At 40.6% G+C, this 27,673-nt stretch overlaps 1 protein-coding gene across 1 annotated transcript in view; it reads left to right on the top strand.

The window, feature by feature from the left end:
- The window catches only part of SNX24 (sorting nexin 24), a 117,079-nt gene that overhangs the window by 46,579 nt on the left and 42,827 nt on the right, over window positions 1-27,673 (top strand). The window contains exons 2-3 of the mRNA XM_075179153.1: window positions 15,480-15,563; window positions 22,419-22,523. Of these exons, the coding sequence (XP_075035254.1) occupies window positions 15,480-15,563; window positions 22,419-22,523 (189 nt within the window). The remainder of the gene's footprint in view (window positions 1-15,479; window positions 15,564-22,418; window positions 22,524-27,673) is intronic.

The raw sequence follows: 27,673 nt of genomic DNA, 5'->3' as shown, positions 1-27,673 counted from the left end.
TTTCCATAGAACTTAAGTAGTTGTTATGGCTCTCAGTCGAAAAAAGTCACATCTAGAATTAGAGCAGGCACAGCTTCAGTCCCAAATGCTTTAGATCCAGGCACCTATCGGTAGAAGCTATTGTAATTGGTAGATTACTTTTGGGATTAATTTTAAATCGGGTAATGCTGAATGTGAGGTACAGCTTGGTAAAGATAATGCATAAGCATGTCAGTTATTATGTGATAAACTTACACTTCATACCATCTTTCTTTACATGCCTTTATACAATAAATGGGTATAGAGAGTGTAGATATGAATGGTAGCAATGTATTAATATTCAAGATTGACACTTTATTGCAAATATTGTAAAAGTCACTATGATGTAAAAAGCAATATTAAGTATTAAATGGTGTTATGTTGTAATTTATATTCACACTACATTCAGCTCAAGCTCTTACTATCACAGCACATTCTCTGAGCTACAAAGCTCTTGAGAAAGAAATAATCTAATATTATCTAATGGAGACTGGTAATGTTGAAAATAGTCAGGTATTTGATTTGCACAGAAATGAATAGATAGAGACAATTGATAATGTGCTGTTCCATGGTCACTGCCAATATTTTGTATTGTATAATATTTCAGACAATACATTACCTTGTGCCAGAGTGTCAGGTTCTGGGATGTTTAGTGATGACTTGCTATGATATTTTTGATCACGCACCCCTGTGAAGGGGGAAACTGTTTCTTGGTATCATGGTTGCTAGCCGCACCTAATTTCCATGGACAGTTGTTATAATACTATCATTATCAAAACCCTCCACTTTGGAAACTGAATCTGAATATGCATATAATATAATTTACATCTATGTATTATCAGTGTTTATTTCTATAGCGAACTATATTCTCTATAAAGCGCAGCATAATATGTAGTCATTCAAATCCGCCCTACTGGACCTTACATTCTAAAATCCCTACCATACACTAGGATCCTTTTTGGTAGCAAAGCTGATTTACAGACATAATTTGCGTTCCATGCGATAAAAGGTTAGGAGCCCTTGGCCTGTGCGCTACTAAGTGAACAACCTCTATTGCTTCCAGTCAGTCTGTTTAGAATATAGGTGAAGACATCCCATTTCACCATACAGAATTTCCTTTTTGAACTTGTGAATGCATTCAAGCTTCTCTCTATGTATTAAGACTTTACAGATACAAACCAGTAGCTCAGTAATTGCTTTCTTGAATCTGCCCTTAATAATTACATTTAGTAAAGTTGTATAGAAAATTAGAAAGGCAGAGACTAATAGAAAACTAGATTTTTCACTGAATTAGAAAGCAAGACAATCCATATATTGACAAGACTTCAGGTTGAGAGGGATCAAGAAAACTGTTTTGGACTGTCGGTGCAGAGTCAGGTGCTGCCCTGATACACTGTGGCATCTGCATTTTATCAAGTGGGTGATGGTTTGATGTGATCTCATGTAAATAGGTGTCAGGACCACAGCACAACTGATTTAGGTAGAAGTCATTTGATAATTCATTGTAAATCGAGGAAGAAATATCTCCTTGTCATTAGGTTCCGGTAGAGACATGGGTTTGTTAATTAAATAAAAGATTGGGAAAAAGAAAAACTATTGTAACTGATTATCTAGACCGAAATGGGATTGGAGAATTAGCCATGTTAAGTGAGCTTATTACTCTTGATTAAAAAAGTTTATTGGTTATATAGAAAATTAGTGTCATAAAGTTTTTATATAGCTAATCAGTTGCTTAGTTCATGAGCACAGCTCAATTATATTAACATTAGCACCAAAAAAATAGTATTGACTCTTCTGGCAGCTTTAAAATATGGAAGGTTAGGGAAAGAATCATTACGTTTGTTTTAGCACTGTATCCATCAAAAATACTAACTTCACCCTAATCATCAAGGCGATGACAGTAGCCCCTGCCAGCGGCAAAATTTGCATGGGGCGATGATCGAGGTGGTACAAGTTTTGCCCAATCCTTCTGTTTCCATCTCATGATGGCAATAACAGAATATAATGTATGAAAAAATGCTATATGTAAGTAAATAATTTTTTAATTTGGCCAATATTTTTCAAATTTAATTTTTTTTGTTTTGTTTAATATTCTGATGAAAACAAGTAACTATGCTCCATATTTTCATCTCCAGATGACTCTGCTATTTAAATAGTGCTAATTTGTTACATTTGATCTGCTATGAATGCTACAAAGCAGTGTTTTTGATCTAGGATTTATACAGCTGACATTTAAAAAAAAAAAAAAAAGAAACAGTTAGGCAGCTTTACTAACTTAGCACGAGACATAAAATTTACTTTCCAGTAAGAGCTTAAGAAAGCTATTGTTTAATTCAAATTAGAAAGAGCAGCCCTCGGGACTAGAACTGATACTCTTGAATTGAAAACCAATGACATTTGTCGTGCTCAGGCGACTTTTGAACGAGAACTAGCTCTGCTTTGTACTCAGATGGATTCTATAAAAGAGAAAGAAGAAGACCAAGAGAATAGGTCATGGCAAAATAATTTGAGGATTTACCATGTACCAGAGTCTGTGACAAACTCTTCCCTGCCTGACTTCCTCTCCGGCCTCTTCAATCACCTACTTTCATACCTAGCAGACAGAGAAATTCTGATGGATCGTGCACACCGAGCTCTTGGAACCAAATCAACTGCTGATCAAAGACCGCAAGACATTATAGTACGTCTTCTGTATTATCAAACAAAAGAAAAACTACTTTAATGCAATTAGATCTAAAGATACAATCAACTTTCAAGATATGCAACTGCAGATATTCCAAGATTTGGCCTCCTTAAGAAGAGCTGAACCAGTAGGCTGCAGGTGGTAATGAGGAAGCCAGGTGATGGACCTAGGAGAAGCAGGCTGGCCAGGTGAGGCATAATATAGAAATGACAGCATGAATTGAGGGCAGATTCTGACAGAGAACAGACCTAACTATCTAATACCTAGCTAATCTATCTAGCTAATCTATCTGCTTATCTGATCTACCTAAACTAATCGATCTAAGAACTAAACTAACTACCTATCTAAACACCCAGCGGCTATCTACCTACCTACCTATCCCTACCTATCTATCTACCTATGCATCTATCTAGTTACTCTGACAGAGAGCCCGGCGAGTGATTACACTATATACATACGCTTGCGCCTATTGACACCAACACAAGCTGATATTGGAACGCTCTGGTTTCCAAAGCCACAGGTGATCAATTTATAAACAGTACAGTTGTAAAAAGCAGTGAAATCACAAAGAGTACACAGTTAAAGTATTAAGATCTTTATTCATTGGTCGAAGGGTTTTAACCTCCCAAGAATTCGACGTGGCATTGGTGGATTCCATTGGTATTTGTTCCCTGAGATTGCCAGGTGTCCTTCAGATTCCCGCCTCTAGACCTGTATAAACTGGTTCCTTTATGATACATGTGAACTGGCTATTTAGTGTTTGAAAAGTGATTATATATGAGTTTGCAAGGTGCGGACGCTACATAAATAACACTGGAAACTTTCTCATACACTTGCGGACAAAATGATACCAAACTCGATATAATTTAGATGTTATGATAATGATTCCATTGCGTATGAATCTCATTGTACTGTAAAGAAATTATTTTTTACTACCGTCGTCCAATTATTAAACTTTAACAATTGGTCCCCAATATCCAGGACTGTGTCTCTCCAGGGCTTTGCGAGGGACCAACTTAATGATAGTACTTTGGAAAATGCTTGAAAATATGTGGTGGAAGTGAATGGATTGTAGAAGCATGAGAGACCAGCCAAAGGATATTCTTGTTTTATAATAAAAGGGGATCTGCTATACAGGGTGGCAGTGGTATAGGAGTAAATCGTTTATCAACTGTTGATGCCACAAATTTATGTCCCTTTGGTACGAACATCAGCCCATACACCCTATTTTGGGATGGGGCTTCTGATAGAGGAGAAGACTAAACCAGGTGCTCCTGAGGTTTTACTGTCTGGGAATCCGTATGGCAGTCAAGAGATAGTGTCAAGACTGCTCAGTATGCCAGCGGACTGCCCCAAAACCAGACTATCGAGCTTCCCTGGTACCTTTCCCTATAATTCCAGTCCCATTCAAATGAATTGCCATGGAGTTAGTTGGTCCCTTCGAGAAGTCTGCCCGAGGGCATCAATATGTATTCGTAGTTCTTGTTTACGCTACATGATACCCTGAGGCAATTTTACTAAGGAATATTAAATCAAGCACTATTGCAAAAGAGTTACTGTTAATTTACACTCTGCTTGGATTCCCAAAAGAAATCCTACCGGATCAAGGAACTTCCTTCATGGCGTGACATAGATAGATAGATATAGATAATTTTAATTTTTTTTTTTTTTTTTTAAATTAGTGGATTTGAAAGCCAAAGTCTGGACTTTCAGTTTCACTGCTCATGAGTGATTATGTTACGTATGCACATTTATCTTCGCTGCAAAGTTAGCTGGGTTAACCTTTTCAGCTCCTAGCCAGTACCATCATCATTATCATCATTTATTTATATAGCGCCACTAATTCCGCAGTGCTGTACAGAGAACTCCTTAACATCACTCCCTGCCCCATTGGAGCTTACAGTCTACATTCCCTAACATACACACAGAGAGAGAGAAAGAGACTAGGGTCAATTTGATAGCAGCCAATTAACCTACTAGTATGTTTTTGGAGTGTGGGGGGAAACCGGAGCACCCGGAGGAAACCCATGCAAGCACAGGGAGAACATACAAACTCCACACAGATAAGGCTATGGTTGGCAATTAAACTCATGACCCCAATGCTGTGAGGCAGAAGTGCTAACTACTTAGCCACCGTGCTGCCACCAAAGCAGCTGTATCACTCGGCTACCTCTGTGAGATTTTAATGATAGATCATTTTTCTATTGCCACAATAACAAAAAATCAGCCCTATCACCAGATATAAATAAATAAACCCTACAATCTTAGTCAAAGGTTACCATGTGGCCTTATGTGTACATAACAGAGACACTCTAATCTTGAGGAGAATAGTAGCTGTAAGGTGGAAAAATGGTGGGTTGTGTCGATGTTATATTTCTAAATTGTTCAGTACAAAGGTAACCGCACGTTTATCAATAAAGTCAATTAATCAATAACCCCAATTTTATTGAACATATATTAGTTCCCAAATTAATTGATTTTCATAACTGGAGGGTGCACCCTAACACTGATTGTTTAACAATGTTGAACAAAGAGAAAAAGAGTGTATACAGGGGCACTCCGGGGTATGGAGTTTAAAAGTTACATTTTATTAGTATTCATTAAAATATCTGGATACAACTAGCGAAAATATTAAAATAGATACAAAGTGAAGAAAGTGAAAATAAAATTGCAGTTACAGCTGCAAAATCGCTTGTATTCTCACTATGATTATATTAGTAATAAGTACTGGTATGACAATATTATGCTGCTGTGGTAGTTGATTACTCATTCATCCCAGAGATCTTAATAAAAGTAGACCCCAATAATATATAGTTAATAGTAATACTATGGATGGTATAGAGTATTAATAAAACCTTGTTTGTTCTATTATGATAAACAATATCTCTTAAATAATTGCTCTCTGTGATTCATACTGGTAAGTGTATCGGGACAGCCCGGTCTGTCAGTGGGCCAATTGAACAACCTTGACCCAATCGGTTATTAAATGCTGCCCTTTGGCCATATTCAGTATTGTTGTAGTGTCCAGAAAGAGAGGGAGAAGGCAGCTCACTGGAAGTGCGAAACAGCTGTGGACCCTTTGACATAAAAAAGAATGGAAGAGGTTAAAAACAGAAGGGTCAGGACTCTATCTACAATCAGTGGTCTCTGCCTGTTTACTGACTATTGTTCCAGCACCTCCAACCCAGACTGGATGGCATGGAAACAGCAGGTGGTAGACCACTGATGTCATGTCGACCTCCACCCCTGTTACCACCTACACTCTACACACCACCAATAAAAAGGGACCATGGTTGGTGGGGGGATTGACCCAGGGAGGGGGCAAGAATCGAGTGACTTTGGTTGAGAGCGGATGTGGTTGGAGAATCATGGAAGAGAGAGAACTTGGACTGATTGAGAGTAACCGTATTCTCTCATGGCCAGAAAGGATTGCTAAAGCAGGAGCTTATTCAGACTAGGCGGGCAGTGTACCTCTAGGACTAGTTCTGTCATTACTTCATCGGGACATACTCACAGATTCTGGAGAATTGTTGGGCCTATATCAGCAGGGAGACTAATGCCCAGGGTTCCACCAAGCTGGTGGAGAGTTGGCTGAGCGGCCCGGGGTCTTCAAGATACAGACCCACCTTACAGACCAGAATCTCTGGTCCTCTTGCATTGTTGTCTGCAGACTTTATTGCTGGGAATGTGTGCCTGCTAGGACTCTGTGCTGATAGGGGACCTGCTGGGGACTTTGTTGGGGAGTTTTAACTTGTTCTGGTGATTTTCTGACACTTGTTATATTTGGTGGGTGAACATGTTTCTCCTTGGGAGCACTATTGTATTTTACTGAGTGTGTACACTTTGTTTAATAAAATGGGTTATCATCTCTTTCCTGTCTCCTTACCTGTGAACCTAGAGGGCCAGGTATCTAGAGAGCTATGGTTCCAACCCCAGTGTCCTCACAGAAGGGTACCCCCTATTGTAACATGGGGGTGGCAGGTTATATTGAGAGGAGGGGTTCCAAAAGTAAATAACGCATATAAGGTCTTGTAATAATGGTAGCATTGCACAGTAAAGGCATACTTGCAGATTTCCAGGATTTCTCCTCTGGGAAAATCTTCCCAGAAGGTGCTAAATGGTCTAGAGAACAGATCTTTGTGTGTTGATGTATATATATTATAGAATGTAAGTGAATGGAATTTGATAGTTTTACAATGGAAGCAGGAGAAGTGGCGGTATGGAATATCACTGTATAAACCCCCACTTTGGCCGATGTTTTATATTATGTTAGTGACGTACAGTATAGATTTTTGTTTTGTGTTTTACTTGTATGATATAAATAATAAAATGGTACAATGGTATGCAATTTAATAAATGGGTAGACGCACCCTTGGGTAGCATTTGGTATGCCCATGGGTGGAGCAGGACACACCTTGTGGGCAAGAACAAGGCACACCCTCTTTGGCCGTGTTAAATTCAAGATCTCCCTGAAATTATTTTTAAAAAGTTGGCAAGTATGCATCACAGGCTGAATAGACATGGGGAAATGAGGTGGGCTACCAGAAGAGTGAGTCTTGCTATGCCAATGTCCCAACTGCAAGCACAGATGGTTAACTGGAGATTACTGAAAGAGAAGAGCCTGCACTTTACATGGTCACAGCAAAAATTTACATAGTATCATAGTCACTCCTTTAAACTTTTGTTTTTTTCTTAGGCATTGGGGAGTAGAAGGACATATTTTTATCTCTACAGTTAATATTTTTTATATTTTACTCATTCTTTATAATTCAAGTAAGAGGTGGCATTACGAAAAGGGTACAATAAATGAATTCACTGCTGTGCAAGAATATACCTGGGGGAAAGTAAGGGAAGTTTTTTTTGTTTTTTTTTTATAAACCGGGCTGTATAACAGAGGAGAACTGTTACAACATGTGCTCATACTTACCTACTTTCTTAAGCTCTCTTCCGGGAGCCTGCCAGTGGAGGTGGGCGTGAGGGGGGCGGGGCGACCAAAATCGCGTCATTTTGACCCCGCCCCCTGTGATGTTATGACGCACCCGCGTCATCTGACAGCGTGGACGGGGCCAAACGCTGCGATTCACCGGGAATCGCGGTGTTTGGGATCTAATTCTGCCCACTTCACTAGGAAGTGGGGTACTTCCTAGTGAAGTGGGCAGAATTCGGGAGATTGCCACACTCACCCGGGAGTCCGGGAGACTCTCACAAAATGCGGGAGTCTCCCGGACATTCCGGGAGAGTTGGCAAGTATGCATGTGCTAAGGTGCCCGTACATGCTATGACTGTCGGACCGACTTAGACTTATATCACAATGAGATGTTCCAGATGCATGGCGGGATGTTACCATATGTCTGTCAGCGTGGACTGTAAATGTGATTGGTCAATAACTGCATATGACTGTGTGTTATTCTCTGACCACACTAAAGGTGCCCTGTCGGATCTGTCGTTCGTATTTGTCTCTCTCCAAATATGGCAGAGATCTGACCGAGATCCTGCTGCTCAAGTCAAGTGAATGGGAACCTATACTACTAATCAGACCTGTCACTCTGCTGCCTTAGTTCACTGTTCTACACCAAACCTAATGAAGTAATGACATGTGAATAAGCCTTTAAAAGAGCAATGACCACTGACATTTTTCTGTGTTCTTCTTTTTAAAGCACAATTTTCTATACAACCACTTCCAAGTGTTTTTTTCCAAAAATATGACCTTGCTCTGTTTACAATATTTAATAATTAAGTGTGAATGGCAGATTTTCTCTCAACATTTTTCACAGTGCCTTTAGGGAAGAACTCAGTTGTGTTTCAGTTTGCCCATATGATATACCCAGTGAATACATACTAATACGCTCTTGATGTCCATAGAGCATCCAGATTTTCCCAGGCCTTGCGCGGGCTGATTCCAGTTTTCTCAGCTCTTACATGATACTGGAAGGAACAGCTGGTAGAAAACATCAACTGCTTTTGCAAGTCAACATATTTTCTTTGTTCCACAAAAGAAACCAAAATACAAATTGTCTGATTATGATAGATCATGTAACTAGGAAGGGCCTTTGTTTGGGGGGTGAAAAATCAATGCCAGATCGCTTGGAACTGATCCTCTTTATCATACACAATGAATCGAGGCAAAAAATATGCTGATTCTCGATTTTGGATGACAGAGATGTATTGGAAAGAGCATGCCCAGAATGATCAGGATTTTACTTTGGTAGTTTTTATTTGTTTGTTTCTATATGTTTATGTTCTTTTTTGCATTTATTATGTTTTTGTTGGAAAATATATATATTTTTTTTTACACTTATGAAAGAATATGTTTTTAGATTTTTGTTTAACCTTTTTTGTTCAACCACAGCCATATGATATGAGCTTTTTAGGTATCAATTAAGCCATAGGTACACAGACTGGGGAAATGTTTAAAATGTGGTTTATTTGGCACTACATGAAAAGAGTATGGGAAACTTAATGGGTGTTTTTGTTTTTCCTTTCTTTTTATTTATTTTGTCTGAGGTTTTTTTTGTGGTTTTTTTTTTTTTTTTTTTTTTTTTTACTTGTCGTTATTGAGTCGCTCTCCAGTCTAGGAGGATCAAGTCCAGACTTTCAATGCTAAACCCCCCCACCCCCCAAAAAAAAACAAAAAAAAAACACAAGATCTGTAGCTAATTCCACAGATGGGCCATACCTGTCACTGTGGTACTTTTTAGATGAACACTGAGCAATCTGCTGCTAGCCATCCATAGCCACTCTGCATAGTCTCTTCCCAGCGCTTATGGTGGAGGAGTGGTTGATGGAACGATGAAACTGATGCACTTGGACCTGGCAGCTGCAGAAGTTCGTGGCGGAAGAGATGTTTTCATGGCAGCCTAGAAGCAGTGCTGCATGGACTGATCTCTTCCTTGGCAATTGTAGGGTAAATTGTGTACATTTTTTTTGTGCACATCACCTTGAGCAGACTCAAAGTTCTTAATACAAGCAACTATATTTTTAATGATCTGCTAGGAGATAGTATTGTTATAATGTAAACCAATTTCCTAAGTACAATGTTTATTTTTCAGCTTGTAATTCTACATTCTTTATTTTGGCACTTTGTTACGTGAACCGGTTTCCTTACATTGTTAACAAGACACTGCCTGCACTTTCTCAGTTCAGTCATTTTATATTATATCATCAGAAAGCTTATTCCTGGTTACATAATTGGCTTATTGGAAAATAAATTGCTTTTCAATTGGCGTCATCCCAAATATTCACTGTAGTATCACTGTAGGGGCTGTTCTAAGCCTTTTAAATATTTGGGTGCCAGCATTCATCGTAAACACATTATGATTAGAGATGTTCACTGACCCCCATGTTCTAGTTTTGGTTTTGGATCTGGATTAACTTTGGGTTTTGGATACCAATTTATTTTCTAAAATGGCTATTTTTTTTTGCCAAAATCACATAATTTTGCTTTTATTTCCCCCCTACATTATTATTAACCTCAACACTAATTTTCAAGTCATTTGCAGTCAATTTTTACCACCTCACTGGTCACAATATTATTTTCATACAAAGACTGCAATGACCTAGCAGGATTCTAAGCGACAGAGCAATGACTCACACACGGCAGTTCCTAGCACATCTAGGAAACATTACCACACAGCAGTGTCCATAAAGAAAAGTGGTGCAATTAGCAGTGGAGCACTCCTGAATGTCACTGTAGACTTTGAAGAACACTGCTATCCCTCCTCTTTCTATTCTACCTATGACACTGCCCAACTACACTAGAGACTACTAAGAACTCTGCTACCCCTCTGTGTCCCTCTGTGAAATGGCGCTGGATCGCCGTGAAGGGCGGTACTTATAGAATCGAAAGCTTGTGAGATCTGCCAACGTGACAATGACATTTTGCCTCGTTTTCAATTCCGAGGGCGTGCGAAAGTACCATGTCGTGCCGGCTCTGTACTCGGATCTGCTAAGTTCAGGTGTGTTCGTTTCTTGGGGAACCGAACCTGAGCTTCTCTAATTATGAAACAGTCGGGGCCGGTGCAAGGTTGCTCGGCGCCCTATTCAAAGCTTAAACTTTCCGCCTCTTCTCCACAAAAATCTCACTTTCCAGACCCTAACACACTTGACATTTTTAAAATAAAAATATTAACTCTTACCTCTTCCTGGCTGGTAGGTAAGGCTGCAGTCCAGATGCTCTGATGTACTGATGTCTGACGCAGAATGCTGTCCTGGCTTCACTGTTCACTGGAGCAAACGCAGGATATCTAGAGGAGAGGCTCCAAATGTCAGATTTCAGAGCAAAACAAAAAATACTTAACATCACCTGTTACACACAGACATGTTCCCAGCTGCCCAACAAGTTTTCACACACATGCCCATCATGCCCACTAGCTATTCTCACATATGCCACCCCTTGCCCATCAGCTTTTGTCACTACCCACATAACACCAGCTTCATTCACATGCCCCCTGTCCACCATCTTACCTCTCACATACACCTGTCCTAAATGCCCTAACCAGTTCTTTGCCCGCAAGCTTTTCTTTAAAATGCCCCCCCCCCCCCACCTGATTTTCCCAGACATGTTACTTTCCCAAATTGCTTCCCTCTCACATACCCCCTTGCCAACCAGATTTTTTTCACAAACCCTCTTGCTTACATACATTTAATATTTTTTTTTAGTATTTGCCCACTACTTGGCTCTCCTTTGTTGTTGTATATTAATATATTCTGTATATGTAATATTAAATATACTAACAAGTGCAAATAAATAGAGAAAGGTAATGTGATTGATATAGATAATCTAGACCATTCTATAATTACTTGCATTTGTTAATGTATTCTGTAGATGTAAAATGAATTATACTAATAGAAAGCAACAAAGGAGAGCCAAATAGAGGGCACATACTAAAAAAACATAAATGGTTCCTCAACTATCCTAGAGTAGCCCTGGCTTGGTGAATAACAGCAGTGCTTCATTATGCATTGCTGCAATTTGTCACTGCACTATTATAGTACATAGATCCCATAGCGCTGCGGAATCAGTGGCGCTATATAAATAAATGGTGATGATGATAGGATGTGACAGAAAAGTTAGAGACTATCTCCCTCCCCCTTTTTTATAGCATCCATCCCCCCCTTTTTATAGCATCCATCCCCTCCCTTTTTATAGCATCCATCCCCTCCCTTTTTATAGCATCCACCCCCCCCCCTTTTTATACATCCATCCTCCCCTTTTTATAGCATCCACCCCCCCATTTTATAGCATTCACCCCCCCTTTTTATAGCATCCATTTCTAGCATCCATTTTTATCTTTCTGTAGTATCCATTCTCCCCCTTTCAATGGCACCCACACGCCCCCGCCCCCTTTCGATGGCACCCACACGCCCCCCCCCCCCCTTTCTATAGCATCCATTCTCCCCCGTTTTCGGTAGCCTCCTTTTTTCTGTACTCCCCTTCACTTATTCATCTTTCTTCTTTTCTCTTTTTGCCCACCTCTAGTTTCTTGCTTCTTACTTCTGTCTCTGTCTCTGCCTGACTCCTGTCGGCTCCTCTACGTCGTGACGTCACAACGCTGCCAGGAACTGGGAGCCGGGCAGATTTTAAGATGCGGTGCTGCACTGTAGCAGCACCACATAGTTGTGTAGGGCAACATTATTGCGGGCGGGTGATCTGCCCTGAGCGATCTCACCGCCTGCATTCATTTAACTAATTAATAATAATAATAATAATAATAATAATTGTATCCCTGGCCTCAGTGCCATCCCCCCAGAGGCTGGCACCCTAGGCAGCTGCCTAATGGTGGTGCCGCCCCTGGATACAGTATAGAATGCAGAATACCATGTACAGCTTGTTGAAACAATCGGGCATATCATTGACAGGCAGAAATACAACTTGATACTTGACGGCTTGTTTTAAAGAATTTATACTAAATATCTATCCTTTTTAAGCTATTTGAAATACCTATCTCTTTTAAATAAGTTATTTATCAAAATTGATAAGGTGTTCCACCAAATTGGGGACAGCAAACTATTTTTTCCCACTCTTCAGTGATTTGTTCAATGCAGTAAGGACACTGAACTTCTGGTGTTTGCAGAGTTATGTTAGACACCTTCTGTCCAGATTCTATAGTCCTTACACTTCATCTGGAGCCAGCTGTCATTTTGGTCAGTGCGTCCGATCCCTCCCTACAGCGACCCCAACATCACCAGAGAAGCTGTCACACAACATTAATTACGTTTTAACGCCACTTAAGTATAATTTTGCCTTATTAAAATCATTATGCTGGATACTACAACTTTCTAGAATAACCCCTGATATATAAATTAGAACTTCTATTGGAAATTGCCAGTTAAAATACCAAACACATTGTTGCTGCCATTTGTCATATATACTACATACTTGCCAACTCCCGAAAACTTGCTTCCGGGAGTTGGGGGCGTGACTGGAGGGCGGGGCAAGGCCAATTGTGTCATTTTGGCCCCGCCCCTGCGAAACCGTGCTGTATGTCATGGGGGCGGGGCCAAAATGCCGCGATTAGCCCTGCCCCACCCCCTCCCGCCCTCCAAAATGGCGTGATTCACCGAGAATCGCGTCAAATGTCTTGGATCCGGGAGAAATGCCAGCTCGCCCGGGAGACTGACCCGAATTTCGTGACTCTTCCTGTCCTTCCGGGAGAGTTGGCAAGTATGATATACTATGAATAGCTGACCTTTTGTTAACAACCTCTGTAACCACTGAAACCATCAGTTTAGTTCAGATTTTGTTTATATTGTGACAGATGTTGCGAAGGAAGGTCCGTTATCCACAACCTGTGATAAGGCAGCATCCAGTGTCCTGAGATTTCAGAACACATGTCAGCATATGTCCTAATGAAATTTTATTTAGGCAACACCAATTTTGAGGTAATACACTGAGCTGCCTTTCAAGATGAATGGCCAGCTGCTTGTCAAGCACCATTTACTAAACTACACACTCGCTATATTTATATCCTTATTTCCCATTACAAAATTACAACCACACTAGTCATCTCACCTGCTGTTAAATGTCCACCCTTGCACACTAATTAAATCTGATACCTGATGTTCCCATTGAGCTAAATGGAAATTGAGGAAAATCTGTTTTTTTTTTTTCACTACAAATCCTCCTCCACTCCAACATCATTGGTCTTACTAGACTCAAGCAGACAGACTTTTGGTGTATTCTCTATGCCTCTTTTTCACATGTAACACACAAGCTCGGTTTTCACTGTTAAGGATCTTGATGGTTACTTGAAAGACTAAATTAATGCATTGACCGGATCTTACCCGAAATAAGTTACCCCTCTCAATGGAAGGCAAATGGTCTGTAGGCTTTATATGATGAATCTAAAGCCTGTGTTGTGCTCATGACTATCACTAGTAATATTCATGAAGGGATGTTCCATGCCCCCATGCAAGACAATCCATGTCAGGAGGGTTTGTTGAGATTGCATAAATACAAAAAAGTATATTCAAAGTCTTTTTGTCATAGCTGGTGAATTTCATTAACTACTGGATCTTTGTACAGTGTGAACAAAATAACAGTTTGAGTGCTAGCAACACTTCTGTTCTGTTGAGATTGGAGGAAGCATAGGAAATAATTGTACAAACTGTTTTGCTGTGACTTGTTGGGCTTTTTTCTTTTTTTTTAATAGGATAATTTAGGATAGCTGACTGTGGCTAGGGTCACTGACGACTGACAGGGTGTTATTTGAGGAATGCTGCAATGGTTGTCATTTTGGATAGGGTTATTATAACCTGTGTATCCAATATTCTTGCTTTTCCTTCTTTATATTTTTAGAAGACCCCTTCTGTGTAGCTTGTCATCTGTTTTTATCCCTCACCTCCTGACCCCACATGTCAGTGACATATTTTATTGTTGGCTACTAATTAGTGAGTCTGGAGATCCCAGTTTTCTGGCCCTTTAACCTTGCAGTGGTTACTGGAATCAGCACATCCTGTCATGAGTGTCACACTCAGAAAACACATTGTAGCATGTTGTTTCTGTACATTATAAATAGGAGGCAGTTACTCAGCTGTGACTGGAGATGAATATGTAGGCTACAGAAAGCAACCTGTCATGTACTGTATATATCCATTGTTTTGTTCCAGAGTGCTTCCTTGGAGTTTAAAAATATTTTAATAGGCACGTACCATGCCGTCAAGATTTAAACACCAGTTGCCTGCGCAAGGTGGATGCAGACATTATCTGGGCTGAAGTAACGTAAATCCTTTTACTAGGAATTAAAGTCCTAATTTAAGTATATAGCCCATTTTTTTTATTCAAATTACTTTTTAAGGGTCCCTAATTTATTCAGTGTACGTATGTTTATAACTCGCTAAGTATGTGTATTTCAATTTAAAATATTACCAATAAAATACAAACATACACCACACACATTGAATAATATGTTTGCACATTTTTAAAATGAAAGACCATCTTAATGCATACTTGCCAACTCTCCCGGAATGTCCGGGAGACTCCCAAAATCCGGGTAGATCTCCCGGGAGAGCAGGCAAGTATCCCGCATACTGCAATTTACTCGCCAAAAAGACGCGATTTGCGGTGAATCACGTCATTTTGGTCTCGCCCCTCACTACAAAGTGATGTTTTTGTCGCCGGGGTGGGGTCAAAATGATGCAATTGACCGCATCCCGCCACCTCCCGCCCTCCAACCTACACCCCCTGTCCGGGATCTCCCGGAATTCACTATTCAAAGGTTGGCAAGTATGCCCTAATGTATACTGGTAAAGGTGTAATTGACTCTTCTTTTACTTTCAGGTGTTTAGAATAGAAGTGTTAGTGAATGGCAGAAGACACTTTGTTGAAAAGCGGTATAGTGAATTCCATGCACTCCATAAAAAGGTAATGTCTAATCAATGTAAGGTAGAAACGCATGCTTTTATTTCTTTTGTCATGCTAGTGTCATCTGTGCGTTTAAATGGACAGTAAAACACTGCTTGTCATGTTGTTGCTGTAATGTTCAGAGAGACGGCTGAGAACGTATTCAAACTGTTCTCTTAAACATCACTGAAACCTCAGAGCGGTCATTGACAGGCCTGCTCTTGTGACTGAACCAACATCATGATTGCCACTTCATTTCTTTTTTGCCAACTCTCCCGGAATGTCCGGGAGACTCCCGCATTTTGCAAGAGTCTCACGGACTCCCGGGAGAGTGTGGCAATCTCCCGTATCTGCCCACTTCACTAGGAAGTGCCCCACTTCCTAGTGAAGTGGGCAAAATTAAGTCCCAAACGCAGCGATTCCCGGTGAATCACGGCATTTTGCCCCGCCCCCCCGCTGTCAAATAATGCGTTTGCGTCAATACGTCACGGGGGCGGGTCCAAAATGATGCACATTTTGGAGCCACGCCCCCTATCACGCCCACCTTTCCCGGAAACCAACTTTCTAAAGTTGGTGTGTATGCTTCATTTTAGTATGTCATTAACAAACCAAAACTACTGTACTTGTGATTGTAAGTAACATTTGTATAGGCCTGTTTATGGGATGAGCAGGAGGACCAATCTGAAGCCGGAATCTCAGCGATTGCAGCTTTTGATGGGCCGACCTGCTCACATCGCTTCATAGAGGATATGGCAAATGTGAACTAAACCTGAAAGTGTAGCTATAGTGTGTGTGTGTGTGTGTGTGTGTGTGTGTGTGTGTGTGTGTGTGTGTGTGTGTGATATCGCTATCTCACAACTGTGCTAATTCGAGAGCAATCTTTGTATTTTTGTTGCTTTGCTCCCCTGATTTTTCAGATTTATTTAAATTTGATGTTTTTTAAAACTGCTTTCATCACTGAGCTCTGCAGGCAGCTTTCATTGATATAACTACATGTCCCATTATGCTTTTCCCCATTGTCTTGAGTTTTGCTGTTTTGCTATGGACTTTATGCAGACATCACTCAAGTGAAGGGGATGGGCAGATCTAGTTGGTTCCGTCTAGCTAAAGGCAGTGAGAAATTGTCTGAGCTGGGAACTGTTAGAATCTATTTTCTGTTGTTATTACTTGTCTCGTGCAGCATATTTTTCATGAAAGTATATTGAGTGACATGACTATCGCCACGAGTTACAGCAAAGGACACAGCGGTATTTCCTATACTCCTGACAAATTAGAACAGTGCAGGTGACTAGTTTCACAAGGGCTGGCAGTCTCATACACAGAGAGGTGCAGATTCAGAGGGACCAACACACATTCTTCCAGATACAGTTTATATCTTGCAGGCCAGATTAAGGCTGGGTACACACTACTATGTTTTCAGCAGATTATCTGGCCAGTCAGACGATAAACCCTGGAACGATAAACTGTTATCGTTCCAAAGCACATGAAATTGTTGATCAAGATTTTCAAACTGAAACATCATTCAGCAATAGAACAATGTGGTTCCAATCCTGCAGTGTGTACGCACTTACGATCAGGATCTCCATAGAGTTTACAGAGTCAGGATCTTTTCAGCCAATGGTTATGACAGTTGAAGCGCACAGATCGGAGGGTAAATCTTGTAAAACGTGTATAGTGTGTACACATGAATCAGCATGGCGATTGGCATTTTTTTTTTTTTTTAATCAGTTGTTGGTAAAACTGTTATAGATAACACATCTAGAGAAAACTACCCAGACTAAAGCTGGGTACTCACTACAGGGTTTTTGTCCAATAATTGGCTCAATCAGCCGACATACAACCACTCGTTCAAAAGTCGGGTCAGTGTGTGCAGTAACACGATGGTCGAAAGTCTGCCCAAATGGACGATTGTCGCCTCATTTGGTTGGTCGTACCATTAAATATTTTCATTCCAATCGTGTTTCCGTTGTGTAGTGTGTATAAACTTCCGACCGATCCACGACAATCCTTCGATACTTCCTCATATACTTCCGAAATTGCAATCATTGCTCACAACAACATGGCTGTAAAAAGTCGCTAAAGGGACGTCCGCTCTTCCCTTTATCGTCTAAAACAAGGCTAGTGTGTATGCAGTCCATGGACCGAGCGATCGGACCATCGATCGCATGTAAAATCGATCGGCATAAAAAGTTGTTGGAAATTTCTGTAGTGTGTACCCAGCTTAAGATAGATATAAGGATTAAGGCAATGAGGGAGAAATCATGTCTGGATGTGTACTGTGTAACAAATGCACACTACATTGTGATTTGCAGCCTTACCATGCATAGTTGAGGACTTATGTTCCTGGATCACAGTAACCAATTGTGTGCAAATAAATGTGATTTTAATATGTCTTTTTGTGGTGTATTTAAAGGATGGGAACTCTTCTTGATATCTGAGAAATGTGATGTAAATAGAGCAAGCAGCTTATAAAAATCAAACATGTTAACTTCAGCTTTATTTTTTACAGAGGGAGAATGTTCTAAATGTACAGTTACTGGTTAAACCATAGTGGTAACAAATAAGGAAAATAAGTAATCAAACTGAGATTAAAGTGTGGACACAATTAATCAATGGCAGAGAAGCATCCATGGAGTATTTATCTTGTAGCCTCCCAGGTCCTGCAGGACACCTGTATTATTTCAGGTTTGTTCTTCTTCCTCCAGTGTAATTCATCACTCACCCACATGGTCCTAGCCCGCAGCAGCTGTGATGATGGCCCCGTGAAAGCTGGAGACATTTATAAAGTGAAGGGAAAGGGTTTAGATGTGTCTTGATATTGGTAATTAAGGAAAAAGATCTCAGTCTATAGATTCCACAGAGGACCACTGACTGGTGTTTTAAGCCAGGCATGCATTAGGATTTACTGTCATTTGGATAGTTGTAAAATTGTGATGTTGGTAATGGACAGATTGTTTTATGCAGTGATCATCATAAGTAATATTTTCTCTGTTCTATATATTCCACTCTGAAACATTCAATCCCGAGACTCCTGCTGCAATTAGCCAGAGACTATTTATTTATTAGGTACAGTGTAAAATAAAGATCATTGTTAGGAGATGTCTGCAGCTACTTTGCACTGCAATCAATAGCATTTATTGCCCTAAGTGTTTGGTTTAGTTTTGCATTTCATGTAAATCTATTTGTCTAAAACATTATAGAGATGCTAAAGCGAATTCATTTGAATGTATTAATATTATTATTTGTTCTTAAAACAATTTTACCCAGCAGCAGGCGTTGGTGCACAGGAAAACTGAAGATGCAGGGGAAAGGGGAACTAGGACCCATGTGGCCTGTTCCGACCAATTACAGCTGGTCACAGTGGCCTGTTCCGACCAATCACAGCTGGTCACAGTGGCCTGTTCCGACCAATCACAGCTGGTCACAGTGGCCTGTTCCGACCAATCACAGCTGGTCACAGTGGCCTGTTCCGACCAATCACAGCTGGTCACAGTGGCCTGTTCCGACCAATTACAGCTGGTCACAGTGGCCTGTTCCGACCAATCACAGCTGGTCACAGTGGCCTGTTCCGACCAATCACAGCTGGTCACAGTGGCCTGTTCCGACCAATTACAGCTGGTCACAGTGGCCTGTTCCGACCAATTACAGCTGGTCACAGTGGCCTGTTCCGACCAATTACAGCTGGTCACAGTGGCCTGTTCCGACCAATTACAGCTGGTCACAGTGGCCTGTTCCGACCAATTACAGCTGGTCACAGTGGCCTGTTCCGACCAATTACAGCTGGTCACAGTAGTGGAGAAGTTGTGAACATCTGTTAATGAAAGAGGAGGATCTACAATGGTACTATTAGCGCAAACGGACAACTCAGAGTATGGATGGAAAATTAAAATGCAATAACCAAAGTGTCACAAATACGCTCCCAGCTGCCGTGATTTTGGGGGTGTTTGCTGTATGAGGTCAAACGATTCCAGTCCAAAGACTCTCTCTCTACGGATCACGTAGGTTATAGACCACCGACACACACACACATGCTTCAGTTTTACCACCACCTATTGAATATGGGCAATAGGACCCCAGTATACTGTCGCACACTAGCACCCAAGGCTTCAACCTGCTCATAGACTAGAAAGACCCACACCGGCAAGCCAAGGGTTAACTCTTCACACCTCCAAACTGTTACACAAATGTAAATGCAAGCACACACTAAGCTTGTTAATCAAATGTATCAACAAATCTCACACTGGCATTCAAAGGGTTAACTTGGTCCAGCTATATTCTTAACAGGCTAATGGATTCGGCAAGGACGCAACATATTAAATTATAGATTTAATATACAAAAGTACAGGGCATTCAGATACAAAAAATAATTAATAAACAATTAGTAGATTGAGATAACATACACAAGCAAAGCAGTTTAAAATAAAAGGGATTACATTCAGAGTAGCATTTACATGAATTGCCTTTTCTGGCTAAGGGAAATTGGCTTGGAAGATGGACAGTTTATCAATATGAATTGTTTTCCCAAAAAATCTGACAACCTGCCCTTCCCAACACAGGTTTTTTAAGCAAAATGAAATGGGACGGTCTTCACAGGGGTGTGTTAAATGCTAATAGGGGGCAGGGATTTTCCATGGGAGTCGCTTAGGATTGATTTGTTCAAAACGATTCCTAAAGTTTTGAACTTTGGTAGCTTCTCTCAGGTATATCCCAGAGACATAACTCCCCCTTCAATAAACCGGTCATAATCTCCCACACATTTAAATACCAAACATGATGAACTTATGACAATGTGACATACCTTTTCTAAAGATATGTGATTATAGCTGTTCCTGGATACCGCCAGTACCTGTTATTCACAATCCTGTTGTGATTTCTGCTCCTTGGTATTGAGTGACACCCCGATCTCCCAATTTATGAACTATGAAGACATTTTCCTTTGGAAGCCCGTATTTCTATATACCTGTATACATGGCCGGACTGGGACTAAAAATCAGCCCTGGCATTTGAAGCATACAGGCCCACCTCTGTTGATGAGCAGGAAAAAACTGTGTGTCGCTGCGCAGCGGCAGTGCCAAGGGCGTGGCCACATTATGTTGGGGGCGTGGTCAGCATGGGGCATTGATACATACATTATAATAAAACATTACATTTATCAGGCCCTCCCCATCCACATCACGCCACCCCCCACCCCAGAAACACATTACAACACCCCAGTCCACTGTACTAATCTATGTTTCTGATGCTGCTGACATCCATCAGGGTGGGAACTTCCTGTAGAGTGAGCAGGGAAGCTCTGAGTCTCACAAGATTAATAAATCTCATGAGACTTAGAGCTCCTCGGCTTGCTCTGCAGGCTGTGTCCTGTCCGGGGACTGGGAGCAACTATCGGATTCGTCCTGCTAATCAGAGCTGGATTAAGGCTCAGGGGGCCCTAGGCACTTAAGAAAGGGCGCTCCTATGATGTAATATGGTTATTAGACACATTTTCAACAAATTACACAGGCAATACTGTGAGCACTACTGTTAGGTGCACACAGTTCTGCCTTCACAAGCAGTACAGTGTGAAGTAGGACATACCTCCTAACTGTCCTTGCAGTCAGACCAAATACTAAGTGGGACAGTCACCCACCAAATACAGGACAGTTGGCAGATTGTCCTGCTCTCTCCTACCTGTCTTGTCATGTCACCACCTGTGGCTGTTGGTGTCTTTAGATCAGTTGCTGCTTGTCTGGATCCTGGAATGTTGGAGGCCCTATTTGGGAAAAAAATGGGTACATGAAATTTAGAAAACTCCAACCAGCACCTCTGTTAAATCAATATAGCACCCACATTTCAAAATTAGGCCTCACTCCAGCCCCAACATTAAAATAATAGTATTCCCATTTAATAAATAAACTTATTTCCCTCCCTACATACAGCCCCAGCAATAAATGAATAGTATTTACATCTCATAAATATACCTATTTCCTGCAACCATCACTGCCATTAAATTCATAGTCACATTTAATAAAGAGACCTCATTCTCCACAAAATCACCCCCACATTTAATAGCACCCAAACCTCCCCATCTTAAATTAATAGTCCCCACTATTACATTGTCCCACCATTACCCCGCAAACAAAATAGCACCCATGAATTAGCCACCACCTGCCTCACACACACTACATTGCCAAAAGCTCCCTGTAACATCACACACACATTACTGTGCCCCTTCATCACAACCACCTCCTTATGATCGCACTGCACCCCTGCTTTCCCCTCTTCATCACCCTGTGCCATGCTGCTCCCCCCATCTTCATCCCCCTGTACCTCTCCTCCATCTTCACCCCCCGTGCCTTTTATCCCCCCTCTTTCTTCATCCCCCCCTGTGCCTTGTATCCCCCCTCCTAATCACCCTGTGCCTTGTATCTCTCCCCCCCCCCCCCTTTCTTCATCCCCATGTGCCTCTCTGCGTTCCTCCACTCTTTTACTTACCTCTGTATTGCCTTCTTTCATCTTTATTTTCTTTTCTTCTCTTTTCTCTCTTCTTTCTTCTCTCTTCCGTGCGCCGCTCCTCACTGAATATCGGGTGTCATGCCCGACATTCACTGCAAACAGGAGGTGGGGAAGAGGGATGCCGGCGCTGCGATCATGGAAGTCTTTGTCTGTCTGCTTTTCTGTGTGTATATATTAGGACTGTAAGCTCCAATGGGGCAGGGACTGATGTGAATGAGTTCTCTGTACAGTGCTGAGGAATCAGTGTCGCTATATACATAAATGGAACTTGGATACTCTTAACTTGAGTTTTTGGTGGTTTTACTTTAACACTAAAATTGAATATTGGAGTGTATAAATTGAGTTACAACACTTAATATAGTTTCTTCATCTGTTCTACAGCTAAAGAAAAGCATTAAAACACCAGAAATGCCATCAAAACATGTAAGGAACTGGATCCCTAAAGTGCTGGAACAAAGGCGACATGGACTGGAGTCTTATTTACAGGTAAGAAGACTCCACATCAGTTTCTCTGTTAACGCCTCAAACACTGTGTCAGCCTATGTGAGTTCTTATAATTATTTCATGTGATTCCTCGTCTCTTCCTGTGCAGGGGATGACTTATTAATGCAGAATACCATGACATACATTTTAATGAAGAAGCATTATGTAGAAAGAAAACATAATATGGTTGTACTCATGTCACCACTTTGATTTTTATTGGTAAAAAATAATTATTATTTTTTTTTTTTGGGTGGGTGGACTTCTGCCAAAAACTGATTACCACCTTGAGATAAAGATATTCCACTGGAATGCCATCACTGAATTAGCACACCATTAGAGTAAATATATAGGCATGACTTTTGGTATGGTGAAAAAACATATATACTTGACATATTTCTTGCAGCATACAAGTGATTACTTTGCATGTGTGCTAAAGAAACAAGTGGAATGTATGAACTTTGTATCACACATATATACATATATACATACATGTATACATACATTTGATAATCCAGTCTTTCCACATCAGTCCTCACATTACCACTGTGCGGCTGGAGGACCCTGCTCTTTTCTCTATATAGCTCTCAGTCTGTGGCTTCCTCCTAGTGCTAGAAATATGGTAATCTGATCTTTGTTAAACCAATTACAGATGTGGGAGAATCGCTTCTCCCGGAAGTCTGGGAGAGTTGGCACGTATATATGTGAACGCAGTCACAATGCTTTCCTTAGTGAGACACCTATGTACTTTTTTTCGTGTGTTTGAGCTTCAGTCACTACTAAACTATGTGAATTGGGACTATTGCATTGGCAAGGTATGAACAGGAATTTAAATCCAATTTCCTACATCTACAACCACATAAATATCCAAACTATAAGCACCTTTTGCTTTTGATGATTTAACTTTTTTTCTTTTTATCTCCAATTCAATTTAATTGGTTCTCACTCAAGATATGGAAATAATAACAATTTGGTCACAAATAAAAATGCATACGCATGTAAAAAAACATGCACTTCTAGTAATCTCATAACTATTTATTATAATCTTTATGCTTGCTAATGTGTAAATATCTGAGAGGGCACATTTATTAAACACATAGGGCCTGAGTCATTAAGGAAAGTAAGACAAGAAAAAGGAGTAAATGTTCTTCGGGACAAACCATGTTACAATGGAAGGGGTGCAAATTAATTTATTATTTTGCACATAAGATAAATACTGGCTGTTTTTTCATCCAGCACACAAATACTTGATAGCTTTAATTTTACACTGAAATTTAAAGTTGAACTAGGACATGCCCTACCCCAATTATAAATCTGTGCCTACATTTTAACTTTACCTCCCCCTCAAATGCAACATTGGTTTGCCCAGATTCAAAGTTACTCCTTTTTTATGCTTTGCTCTCCTTAATGACTCAGGCCCATAATGTTTAATTTTATAAACATTAAACAGGCAAGTCCAATGCCATTTGCCACGTGTCATGATGCCCGCTGCTTGTCATCCTCACTCAATCTCCTCATGGAAGCTAAAGCATGTAGAGAGAGTCAGTCCACCTGGTCCAGATACTGTCACACTTTGCTATGGCCTTCCTGCTAGTATAGAGAATCCTTCATGTCCTTTCGTTGACCAACTTAATCCAGTTTAGAATCAGCCACAGCCTAGCGATACAGACCTTGTCAATCATGAATACATTTAGTACATTTTGTTGTCACTTCATTTGTCATATTTTTAAATATAACTAAAAAATGGGCAGTAAATGTATAAATATTGAGACACTGGTCCTATTGACGCACCTGATAACTTTAAACCAGAAGGTTTTAATTAACAGAAGGTTCCAGACACAACAACACTTCAGGCTCTGATGTCATTTTCTTTATGCTCTACATAACACCTTCTGGACTATGTAGTAAGCAAACAATGGGGTTCCTCTGTGACCCAGCTCTCTCAGGAGAGCGCATAATATCCAGCATAATCTGTCTGGACGAGCTCACTCTTGGGTTGGATCCTCCAGACAACATAGCAGGAGACCAGTGAGATACAGCAATAGCTAGCAGAGGAGCAAACGATATACTCTAACAGCCCCACGTGACTTTGCTGGATATAACACTTTCTCATAGGGAAGCACTGGATGTAGTGTGCCATCTACATAGGGACGGATGCTGAGTTGGAAACATATGCACCATAAAATGCTAAAATCAAACGCATGTAAAATGAATACCAGTAGGTTGCATCAGAGGCGTCTCAAGCTACGTCCATCTCTGCACCAAGAGCGCATGTGCCAGGTTTATGTCAGTTGTACATCGGATACACCCAACTATATAAGATACTAGTATATTGTGCGTTTTGTGCCATGAACACTCATTTATTCTTACTTGTGTGCTTCTTTTAATAATGACATGCTCCATTCCTGTAATACTGCAATTGTACTACTACTATTTTTTCGTGCATCATATGAAAACCCTCTACAATAGCATTGTAGAATGCACAGCTCCTTGACACCCCCATACCCTTGAAAAGGACATATTTGTGCCTGTCTATTTGATCGGGGAAGTTCTGGGCCATAGCTGAGTGTTTTAAATTGCAGCACTGTGAATAATCCACCAGCTTTGCCCCAGCACTGCTAGACTCTTCTAGGTCTAAGATTCTGCTCTAGAGTATTTTACATAGCATTGAATTGGTTAATGCATCTATTTTCAATTGTATGTGTTAGTCTTAATTTTCTACAATAATGTCTGAAAATAATCTGTTCAAAGAACGTTTTAAATGCATGGCTAAGCTACAGGGTGCGCATGGGCTCAATTACTAAAAATCTGTAGCATTTTCCGTTCTCTTCTTTGATAAATTTGAAAAATTGCCTCATCCACTTTTTCTTGCAATTATCTGTATTGATTTCCCTTGTAATGCTGTTTAAATAGAAAAATAGAAGACAAAATTGGAATAGGTTCCCCCTGTAGAGCAGTCTTTTGTTTTTCTGTGATAATGGAGGCTAAAAGCACATCTCAGTAAAGAGGATACATCAAAGCTGAAATGTTTCTATATAGTGGTATCTGATCCAGGCAGAAAACACCAGCCTCTTCTTGATTCTTATTAAAAACTTTGAACGTTGTGTTAAATAATATTAATGGCCTCGGTTGTAAGTACTTAACAGTCCTTTTCCCGTACAAGTGAATATATTGATTGATTTGGGCTCAATGCAGCGGTTCAGATTATATGGCTGATTCTATCGGAACCTTAACTACTCTTGTTAAGTGCATGGCCTATCTTTAAATGAATCAAGATGATGATGTAGATTAGGGAGAGCAGAAAACCATCCATCTCTTTTTGATCAGTTAATAACTTGAATCCATCATCGTGTATATCAGCTGGATGGAGTTTATAGGATGAATTCATGTCTTCAGGAAACCCACCGCCTGAGTTCAGATTAGATAGGGCCTTAAAACACATTCTGTCTCACTAGTGGCAACAATATATATTTCCAGCACTATTAATGAGCTGTCTGCTCAGCATTGTAGTTGAATCAAGTTTTAAGTAAAACCACATAAAGTGATCTAAATGTTGCTGTATTATAGCTTTCCAGATGGTAATTTTGTGCGTCGGTTCTGCGTGTCATTTGTCTGCAAGGCCTTGTATATTTGGATGTTTAAAATCTCATGCTCCAACTGTGTTTAACACACATGAACAAAGACTCAGTAAAAGGTCTTGACTTAGGCTTCAGAAAATAATGTATCGTGAGCAAATGAACAAGTGTACACATGCTTCTTGACAAGTGGCCAATTTCTGCATTGCTTGCAGTGTTCACAAACGTTAACGCTCTGTAAAATGTAATTGAGTTTTATGGTAGTGCTCCTTACGTACTCTGTGCTGCAGAGAAGCTTGGAGAACACACTTCTGACACTGTTAAAAGTCTCTGCTTTTAACATTAGTTATTTTTCATTGCTGTTGTGAACAAGCCCTATGTGAGCTTTTCAGTACTGTAATATAGGTATTAGAATCTTTTTTCTGAAAACCAGACGACAAGAAACTAAAAACTTGTTGCTGATCAGACATGATTGTCTTCTCTTACTACCATTTGTGAAGAGCACTGCTAAATAAATTAATGAGAGGAATGTCAGGGGCAGTATAGGCAAAGAGTGATATTTCAGCGTGATATAGCACGTCTGACTCACAGCCCCTGGGGTCATGAGTTTGATTCCTGACTATGGCCTTATCTGTGTGGAGTTTGTATGCTCTCCCCGTGTTTGTGTGGGTTTCCTCTGGGTGCTCCGGTCTCTTCCCACACTCCAAAAACATACTGGTAGGTTAATTGGCTGCTATTAAATTGCCCTTAGTCTCTCTCGGTCTGTGTGTGTGTGTGTGTGTGTGTGTGTGTGTGTATGTTAGGGAATTTAGACTGGAAGCTCCAAGGGGGCAGGGACTGATGTAAGTGAGTTCTCTGTACAGCGCTGTGGAATTAGTGGCGCTATATAAATAGATAATGATGATATCTGGAGTACTCCCCAAGTACTTGGCATTCTGGATAATAGATTCCATAACTGTAGTGATCTAATCCTAGCATTTGATCACTATTGCATCTAATTATATATTGCAGCAGACACTAATTATGTACCTCTTCTTGGAGGAAGTCCTGATAACAGCGCCACGTTTCCCTAGCAACCCCAATGGTAAGCTTAGCAATCACATACTCAAGACCATACTTGCCAACTCTCCCGGAATGTCTGGGAGACTCCCGAAATTCGTGTCAGTCTCACGGACTCCCGGGAGAGCTGGCAAATCTCCCGCATCCCGTAATTGTGGGGCCAAAATGACACGAATCGCGACAAATTGCGTCATTTTGGTCCCACCCCGCGACAAAACAGCATATTTGTCGTGAGGGGCGGGGCCAAAATGACGTGATTGGCCGCGTCACACCCCTCTTCCGGATACAACTTGCCAAATGTTGGCAAGTATGCTCAAGACCCATGTCGAACCATGCCTGGGCATGTTACTGGAACCAGAAGATGTCTGTGATAGCCCATGTCCTGTCTGTCAGGAAAGCATAAAAGTCTTAGTGGCTAAATACATTTACTAAACACTAGGGAAGATTTTTGTATTTCACAGACTGCTTCTCTGACCCCAATCCTTGGTTTCAGCTTTTAAAACCGTCTCTGTTTAGTATTCA

This window comes from Mixophyes fleayi, chromosome 1 (genome assembly GCF_038048845.1).
Source record: "Mixophyes fleayi isolate aMixFle1 chromosome 1, aMixFle1.hap1, whole genome shotgun sequence".
Lineage (NCBI taxonomy): Eukaryota > Metazoa > Chordata > Amphibia > Anura > Limnodynastidae > Mixophyes > Mixophyes fleayi.
This window is presented reverse-complemented; position numbering and strand designations above follow the sequence as displayed.